General features: G+C 32.6%; 1 protein-coding gene across 3 annotated transcripts; it reads left to right on the top strand.

Moving 5' to 3' along the window:
* Nucleotides 1–275: 275 nt before the first annotated feature.
* On the top strand, nucleotides 276–8,874 carry LOC117907058 (hydroxyproline O-galactosyltransferase HPGT1-like). Of its 3 annotated transcripts, none has more exons than XM_034820427.1 (12): nucleotides 276–588; nucleotides 765–828; nucleotides 1,232–1,281; nucleotides 1,393–1,583; nucleotides 4,086–4,143; nucleotides 4,286–4,358; nucleotides 4,786–4,909; nucleotides 5,861–5,948; nucleotides 6,056–6,106; nucleotides 7,388–7,459; nucleotides 7,573–7,685; nucleotides 8,524–8,874. In XM_034820427.1, exons 1-12 carry the CDS (start codon nucleotides 476–478, stop codon nucleotides 8,544–8,546), a joined length of 1,020 nt encoding a protein of 339 aa, XP_034676318.1. In that variant the 5' UTR covers nucleotides 276–475; the 3' UTR covers nucleotides 8,547–8,874. The 3 variants fall into 3 exon arrangements, with proteins under 3 accessions (XP_034676318.1, XP_034676309.1, XP_034676325.1); XM_034820418.1 differs by having other exon boundaries at nucleotides 4,080–4,143; XM_034820434.1 differs by lacking the exons at nucleotides 7,573–7,685; nucleotides 8,524–8,874 and having other exon boundaries at nucleotides 4,080–4,143; nucleotides 6,056–6,118.
* The last annotated feature ends 736 nt before the right edge of the window (nucleotides 8,875–9,610 follow it).

Below are 9,610 nucleotides of genomic sequence, written 5' to 3'. Positions count from 1 at the left end.
AATTGCTTTTTTATTCATACCAAACATATCAATTTAGACAGATTTAATCAATTATTTATGAATCATAAAAAATAAAAAAAAATCAGTTTTAATTTTTACATTCAGACCGATCAAATGGGTTTCATCGTAATTTTATATATAAAAGAAATAATTAATTAAAACCGGCATTCGCTTAAATATATATTTTTAAATAATTTCCAATTATTAATAATATTCAATAATTAAATTAATTTCCGAAAAAGGACATACCACCTCAACATTAGCCCCCATTTCGTTGCCGTCGAGGGCCAACTGTTGAAACGTCTCATCTGTCAACTCCTATTCTCTTTTATCTTCTCCGAAATACTCGTGTTTTTTCAAATTCGGAGCCGAAATCTGGTCGGAGAGATCCAACAACCCGAAATTCAACCCGGTCGGGCAGCCATTGATGAGAAGTCTCTGAAGATCGTCGTCTTCATTGCTTCACAGGGAAGAAATGTATAGCCGGGGATCGAATCACCGGCTAGCTGGTTCGGCTTTCCGATCTCAAGTTTCGGTTCTCATGCTCACCATGTTTGCCTCTATGGCATCGATTTACGTCGCCGGCCGGTGAGTTTTCGCACTGTTTCGTATTGTGAATTAATTTTCGTTTCTCAGCTGTAATAGCGCTGATGGTGTGGTTAATTCCGTTGATTTAGATTTTGTGTTTTGTGATGCTTTGATTTTGATTATAATTGTTATATTTTCTTTCAAAAATTGTTATTATGGAATTTTTTTACTGGTAGGCTATGGCTGGACTCTGAGAATAGGGTTTATTTGATTAAAGAGCTTGATAGGAGAACTGGTCAGGTATTTTTTTTATCCTTAATTTTATGTATTACCATTTGGTATTCAATTGTAGCTTCAAATTTGCTTCCTCGCAGTTTGTTCATGCATTTTTTTTGGGGATTATTTTGTTATTGAGATTAAGTTATAATGACACGGAGGGGGTCTTGGACATTGCTCGGAAACAGAATCAGTCCATCATGGTTTAAATTAATTATATTTTCTATAGCATTACATTACAATGTCAAATAAACTGGTGATTTGCATGAGCTCATCCTTTTATTCTTTCTTTGTTTCTGTTTTTGTCCTTTTTTTTAATTTTTTATTGAAATAATTGGAGTTGATACCAGCCTATTTTCATTTTTTGAAATTAATCATTCAGAGTAATTGACTAGATAATGGGTTTTTCTATTTTTATAATTTTCAGGCGAAATCAGCCATATCAGTTGATGACACACTGAAAATTATAGCATGCAGGTAAATAGATGAAATCTATCCTTCCTTTATGTTGGGTTCCTTTTTGGGGATTTTGTTATAATAGACAAAATATAATCTAGAGGTCATAGTGGTGGTTCTTTTATTTTTTAGGGAACAACAGAAGAAGTTAGCGGCCCTTGAGATGGAGCTAGCAGCAGCACAGCAGGAAGGTTTTGTCTCAAATCACTTGTCAGAAAATAAGAGGACTCCTAAGAAAAAGCTTTTAGCTGTTGTAGGAATTATTACAAAGTTTGGCCGCAAGAACAATAGAGATGCAATCCGTAGGGCATGGATGCCAACTGGTAGAATACCCTTCTTGTTTGTGAGTTTCGGTCTTTATTCTTTGTATGATTTACACAGAGAATGACCCAGTTTGCACTTAACACACTGAAATTTCTGTTATAATCTTGTTCCCAGGTGTACCATTTTAATTTAGCTGAAAATTCATAAGCCTATAAGGGATAAAGACAGGAACCAAACTTTGAAATAATACCTTGATATCTTAAAGGGATATTTGATTAAAAGGGGCAAGATAATTCCCAAATTGGACAAATAACTTCCTCCTTTTGGAAAATTTCAATGTGACATTTGGATGATGATATCCTTCATTTATTTTCTTGTACCCTCACTTCAGACTCATGCTGACATAAGATAAAGGAAAAAAAAAAGGAACATCTTGTTAGAGAGAAAGAATGGTGACACATCTACATTGATAGATGGCATAGCTGAATGTGTAGAAAGAGAATGACAGATGAGAGGAAAAATAGAGGGAGTAACAGATAAGAGAATAGAAGAACAGATGGTAAAAATTGAGTATTGGAGGGAAAAATTGGTGAAGGGCATTTTGTCCAAATGGGATCATGTTCAAAAAGTGGTTATTTTTCTCATTTGAGAATTATCTTATCGTTTTTAACCACCCAAGAAGAAAAAGGAAAAACAAAGGGGAAAAGTGTGCAGATGGAAATGTTAAGTTTATGGAATGAATCTATTATCATGGGTCATGGTTGCTAGTTAAGGAAGCACTTGTTAAGCATGAACAGGATATTCTATTAAGTGATATATGTTGTGCGATAATTGTATTAGCCATTTCGTGCCAATCAGAGAATGCAGCTCATTGGAATACTAGGTAATTATATTTGAGATGTGTGTGTTGGTGCTATGAAATTTTTGTAAACAATGTATGCTAAGTGGAAAGTTTGGATGACAACTAAAAAAAATAAAAGTTTTGGAAGACATGAATAAGATTAGAAAGTTGGTATTTAGTCTCTTTTTTTTTTTCTATGTCAGTTTGAAGGATAGTTTATCCTTCCCTGTACTAAATAATGCCCATTTCTTTGTTTCTGTTAATAAAATATTTCCTGTTTCCTATCAAGGCAATAATTATGATAATGGATTTAGAACTTGGGAAATGGAGAAAAACAAATGCTTGGGGAGCCAACATGAAGGTTTTAAGATGAAGAAATTCTGAGTAGGAAATTAGGAATAACAATGAAGAATATCTACATTTGAAAATACATGGAATAGCTCCAATTAATATTAATAAAGGAATTGCTTTTGGACAGGAGTTCATTGGTATAAAATGTTATAGCAATAAAAAGGAAAACAAAATGAGTTTAGATCATCATAATGAGAAGTTAGTTGTTGGTGTTCATGTGTTGAAAAATTCTATATAGCCTAGATACACTGTACTGATAGAATGGTGTACAATAATCAGCTCTAAATAATTGCAAACAGAGTATTCTTGTGATGGTTTTGATTAATATTCATTTTCCCCAAATCAAATGTAAATTCCTGGACAAATTAGACAGTGTCATTGAGTGAATGAACATAGTAAAATTAAATTGATCACCAAACTGAAATAGTGACTGATCCAATCTTTTTTGTCTTTCTGTTGGTTGAGTCTTTGGTTCTGAATATAAAATTTTAACTTGAGTTTGAAAGTTCATGCAACATCAAGTTTTAGTTATACTAATTCCATAAAAAAGGTTGTTATTTGAGGTTTTGGATATATTTACTTAAATTTAAATTCTTAGGATGGTTTATCCATCTTTTAATTTGATTGACTCTGTAGGTGTGCACAAAGATATGCCACCTTTAATACACACACATACATATTAATTTTCCTTAAATCGGGCTAACTGGTTCTTATGGAAGTGGATGGTTTATTTGGTTGAATCTGTCTTCATTATCTTCCAGTTTTTAATATAATTTGTTTTCTTGATTGCACTGAACTGGAATATGACTGGAAAATGGTCCAGGTTGAAATGTGACCTGATCGCCGGTATCCTTCATATATTTCTGCTTGTCAATGAGCCACATGAATGTGAATTAAAATTGATAGAGTTGGTTGAAATTGGGTTAACCTTATTCTGATTTTGGGTTCTACCTGTTTGAGCTTTCTATATACGCTTGATTTTTCAAAACTTAAGTTGATTCCTCAATCAATATCAAAGTGGCTATTGCTTGGTGTAGTGGCAATTTTTCCAGGGGTCAACCATGAAAACAAGTTTTTTAGCCTTTTCGGTGACCACTTTATGCAAAAAGGCTGAAGCCGAGGTCTGTTGATAGTACCCTTCCAGGATGCTAGAAATGGTTGGATATTGTTTTTATCGAGATTGAATTTTTCTATTTTTAACTAATCTGAGTTTGTGTAATGTAAATGAGAATATGAAATACTGTCTAATTTTGACCTTTGTTATAGTTTTTATTTTACATTTATGTCTGTTAGAAGTAACTTGCTACCTCTCTTTAACATTTTTCTTTAGATAGTACTTACCTAATAAGTGCCATTTCTGCAGGTACAGATTTAAGAAGACTGGAGGCCCAAAAAGGCATTGCTATACGATTTGTGATAGGAAGAAGGTCCTGATTTGATGATTAAAATATATAAAACATGCTTAAAATACCAGTTATTCTTGTTTTGAACCAATTGAACTTTAAAATCTTGTCTTTTTAAAAGATGCTTACAGTTCTCTGTTTAGTTAACTTTATGTTTATCTTGCAGTGCAAATCGCGGAGACAGTTCAGACAAGGATATTGACAGTGAAAATATGCGGACTAATGACTTCATTATTCTTGTATGTTCAACTGTTAAATGGAGTTATTTAAATTTTTTATAATGTCTCACATGTTACGAAGGATTTGATTTACATTACTACTTTCCTGAATATATGGCTATTTTGAAAAAAGTTTCAATGCTTTTGAGGCTGAATGTTTGAAAGTTCAATAATGGAGACCGACAAGATTTGGCCCATCAAAACTGATTATTGATTTCCCATTTCCGTTTAAATGTTAGCCAATGCAACCTCCAGTTTTGGTCAAAATGAAAATGAGGTCTTTGTACTCTTCTTAGTAGACCTTTTTTGATCAACTTAATGGTTCGCTGTCAAAAGGAAAATGAGAAAGAAAAAAAATCATTTGCATGTTTGCCAATCAACATAAATAAGGAAAGGAGCAAAGTTTAGTATGTAACTTTTTCTTCCTTTTCATCTCTTTCTGCAACAGAATAACCATGTGGAGGCACCTGAGGAGCATCCAAAAAAGTCAAAATTGTTCTTTATTCATGCTGCAGAGAATTGGAATGCTGAGTTCTATGCAAAGGTCAATGACGATGTTTATGTGAATATTGGTATGTAGTCCTTGATGATTTGATTAGGTAATGAACAATATTGTGCCTCTCAGGGTTGCTTTATCTCTCACCTGCATGTTGTTCCATCTGAAAAAGCAGGAGGCCTGTAGGCTAACTCTTATTAACATGAAACTTTTAGTGAACTTCCATTTCTCTTCTATTCTTTTTTCATTGTTTTGTTTATTTTCTCAGTTTGCAATAGTCATCTTTTAATAGTTTGCAAACTCCATACCAATTTGAAAAGCCCCGGAGTTAACTGGTGCAAGTTATGGGAAGCTAAAACCTTGTTTCTCTAGGATTTTTCTAAATCTGCTTAAATCAATGGAAAGAAGAAAACCATCAGGAACCCCTGCCACTGCCCTGCAGCCTCTATACCCCTATTTACAGAAATTTTTAGTTTGTCTTTAATGTAATAAGGGCGACAATAATTTGCATAAGAAGTAATAGTATGATTCACCTTCTGTGAAAAGTAATATTGACATAACTTATGTGCTAAACTGCTCTTAAATGCTTAGCACAAAAGTCTGTTATTCTTTATTTGAGAGCATTACTTTAAACCTTATATGTTAGCATCACTTTTGCCATAACTAATCTTTCTTTCTTTCACCTTTTTCAATAGCTTAGGCTATTACGTAATTGACCAACAATGTATACTGAGTGATTGATACTTAAGTTAATAGCCTTAGCAAACACAAGGGGTGAAGTTTGAACCCAAAATTCCCCAATAACTTTAGCCTTCCTCAGGTGAATTTGATTAAGACCTCAATGTTAAACCACCACTTTACCCAAAACTTTTAAGTAATTAAAGAATAGACTGACAATGGTATATTAAGGCAACTAACAGGTAGGCTAATAGCCTAAGCAATTCTCTTATAATGTTTACCGGTTCAAATGTTGACAAATAAAATGCAATTACAAAGGTGTGATGGCTTACCCTTCATTTTCATACAGATACTCTAGGAGCAACTCTTGCAACTCATTTGGATAAGCCTCGAGTTTATATTGGGTGTATGAAATCAGGCGAAGTTTTCTCTGAGTCGTGAGTATAATCAAAGTGTTTTTTTTTTTTTGTTTAATAATGAGAAAATGACTTGTGTATTATATTCTACTTTCATATATTTTCTTTATATCGTTTGAATTATGTAGGACCCACAAGTGGTATGAACCAGACTGGTGGAAATTTGGTGATGGAAAGTCGTAAGTAATTATGTATTGATTTCATCTCATCTCTTATATTAAGATAAGTAATTATTACTTTGTAGTTCTGTTAACTAGTTAGGAAGTCTCTTAGTTGCACCTGAGTAGTTGGGAGCACACATTTTAGTTCATGAAAATTTTTCATGATATTCCTGATTGTCCATATGTTGCATTTTCATAATCTGGGTTTCTTTTGCTTTCATGATATCAAAAGTCTCCGGCTTATCATTCCTTACTAATTTTCGTTCTATTGCTTCTTAAATTCTCATTGTGTTTTGTCTCCTTCCACAAGGAGAATCTATCACTAGATTAACTGAGTTAGAACCTAAATTCAAAAAAGGTTGGGAGAACCCTAATTTGAAGGACCGTACTGTGATGATTTGCAATATGATGTTGATTTCCATCTAAATCATTGTTCGTGACTCAAATCCTCAAACACTTGAACTTTATTGTTGTTATGCCCTATGATCTGTATGTGAGAAATGTCAATACAATGCGAAGTTTCTGATTTCACAATAGTTAAAACCTGCACCTAACCATGTAGATATTGTCCGCTCTGGGCCCAAAGGGGCCCTCATGATTTTAAAATACATCTACAGGATTAAGAGGAACCCATACTTATATAGCGTTAGAAACTTTATCTCTCATCCGATGTGGGACATCATAAACATTCCCCATGCAGACATAACGTCCTTTTCGTATCCCATGGAATTACAGGGCTAAACAACCAACACCCCTCATGAGGTCAAACAAACTCCCACATCGGGGTTGGGGATCGACTCTGGTACTATTTGTAATGACCCACACCCAACCTTGTAGATATTGTCCTTTGTGAGCCCAAAGGGGCCCTCACAATAAGAGGGATCTCTTGTGCTTGCTTCAATGAGGTATGGAGAGTAAATCTTGAACATGGAGAATAATTATTCTATCTATAGGTGGAAATAACTTCTTGAGAGTTTTCCACTTTACTGTTCTATAAAATTTCGCTCAGTTGTCATTTCTTGATGAAATAATCATTCTTATCAAGCATTGAAAGAGAAACATGAACTGGTAGTTCAGTTAAACTTAATTTGAACCTTTTGTCCAAATTTATTTTATAAGACCATATGCAGTTTTAGTATAGAATATTTTATGCATACATAAGTCATAACCCCTTGTCCTAATCTGGCATTTTTAACCGGGTGGCAAACATGCTATTAACCATGGGGTCTTATTTTATTCTGTGATTACTTAGTGCTTGATAGGAAATTACGACGTTACATTATTTCTTATATCTTGCAGGTACTTCCGGCATGCATCAGGTGAGATTTATGTAATTTCGCAAGCTTTGGCTCAGTTTATCTCAATAAATAGGTCAGTATATATTTGTCTGAATACTTTTTGCCTTTTCTCCTTGCCTAAAAAAAAACCGCTATACAGAGACTTGGCAGCGCCTTAATTGACAATCACATCCTTTGTTCTTGCAGATCTATCCTCCTCTCATATGCCCATGATGATGTTACCACGGGATCATGGTTTATTGGACTTGATGTAAAGTATATTGATGATACAAAATTTTGCTGCTCATCCTGGGCATCAGGTATCTCTCTTACCACTCATTTTAATTTTAAAAAAGAAGAAAAAAGAACAGGAAAACCTACTTGAACCTCTGATATTCTCTCTGCGACAACTGATCTGATTATTTCCAATATTCTGGTCAAGTTTCTCATTGTTTCTGGCTTCCTGATTTCTTTCACAAATCATCTTCAATGACTTTAGGAGCAAACCCTTATTATGCGTCCCTCCATTTTCCCCAGTCCACTTGTTTGTGTTTTGGACAGGTGGAAATGGGAAAATGATAAATTTTTAAGCATGTGATAGAAAAAAGAATGATCAAAGGGTTAGAGCTACCCAGATTTTGTTGTGCTACATCCCCACAAGAGTGGTGAACTGGTGGTCACAACACAAGCACAAAATTTACCTCCAAGAAGTATTGTGGGAGTCTTGTTTCTGAGAAGGCCTTGATCATTTCTTGTATCTTTTTGAAAGTTAATACAAGTTGGGGTTTTGTTCCTCACTAAGAGCTTGTTTGACAATGATTCTGTAAAACATGTCTAACATTTCAACCACTTAAAAACAGTGTCGCATGTGTCGGAAAAGGCTGGCTAGATGTGAAAATTTTGGAGTTAAACTTCGTGCTTGTGATAACCTGGCAGTTTGCTACAATGGCACTGTGAAAGTTGATTTTTCAATCTTTTAAAAATGCTATTTAAATTTTATTAAACATTTAATTGTTTTTTAAAAACGGTTTTTATTATGGTAGTAATATTTTCTAAAAGTACTTTCAAAACGGACTTTAATTCTGAGTTACCCCATAGTCTGTTCTGACAGTGGAATGTGAAATCCAATGCCATGCTGACATCTTTCTTATATTTCAGGAGCGATATGTGCTGGTGTATGATTAGAGCTGTCTCAACACGTCATGTACATTTAATCAGTAAAAATCATTCATTTACTGCTCACCCCTTGGCTGCCTCTCGATGTGAGCAAGGGAGGATTTGAGTTTTGCTTCAGCTCTGGCTGCCTCAATTTGTTAGTTTGTTGATTCAAAAAGGCCCCTGTCGGCTGTCCAGAGCTCTGCTCATCATTCACAGAGGTTTTGAAACAATCACAAGGAGCCTCCCCTTTGTATGATGCATCATGAGAATTATCTTTCTCCATTAATTTTCATTGTTTGACAGTACCTGTACTAATGATTTCATTGTTTTATAGAAAAAATATATTTTAAATTTGTTTTTTATATTTTATTTTATTATTATTAATTTTTTAAAGGAAAAAAGTTGCTATTGATTAATATATTATAATCTATTATTGCAAACATTTTACCAATTAATAGAATATTTTATTTAGTCAAATTTTATCCTAGGTTAGATGTATATACATATTTATAAATAGATTATAAAGGATAAATTTGTAAACTAATTCAGAATTTGTTAAAAAAATATTTGAATTATTTTATAAAATAAATTGGTAAAATATATTAAGAATGTGATCACGATACAAACATGTGAGTAGAAATAAGAAGAATTTGAAAAATATAACTAATGTAATGAGGTAAGAAATTTGTGATTATGACATTAAGGTTACGCTTGGTTCCAAAAATTAGAAAGAAAAAAAATATGTTAAAAAAAATGATTTTTATTATGTATGAGAAAAAGAATGAACATAGAATATAAAATAAATAAAATAATATAAAATATATTAAAATTTAGTGAGTGTTAGATAGAATATATTTAATTAATTTTATCTTTTTATCTTATTTTATAAGTTAATAAGTTATATCAATAAAATATTTTTAAATAATAATTACTAATAAAACAAGAGTTAGAATAAATTTCTATTATTTAATATATATATATATATATATATATATATATATATATATATATATATATATATATATATCTCTAGATAAACACTTACAATAATAATAATAATAATAATAATAATAATAATAATAATAAT

This window comes from Vitis riparia, chromosome 2 (genome assembly GCF_004353265.1).
Source record: "Vitis riparia cultivar Riparia Gloire de Montpellier isolate 1030 chromosome 2, EGFV_Vit.rip_1.0, whole genome shotgun sequence".
Classification (NCBI taxonomy): Eukaryota; Viridiplantae; Streptophyta; class Magnoliopsida; order Vitales; family Vitaceae; genus Vitis; species Vitis riparia.
This window is presented reverse-complemented; position numbering and strand designations above follow the sequence as displayed.

Excerpts from the sequence above, each read along its gene's own strand:
- LOC117907058 (XM_034820418.1), top strand. The coding sequence starts at position 476 with ATGTATAGCCGGGGATCGAATCACCGGCTAGCTGGTTCGGCTTTCCGA. Across the intron at positions 1,282-1,392 it reads CTGAAAATTATAGCATGCAG|GGAACAACAGAAGAAGTTAG; the intron begins GTAAATAGATGA and ends TTTATTTTTTAG. Across the intron at positions 6,107-7,387 it reads AAATTTGGTGATGGAAAGTC|GTACTTCCGGCATGCATCAG; the intron begins GTAAGTAATTAT and ends TATATCTTGCAG.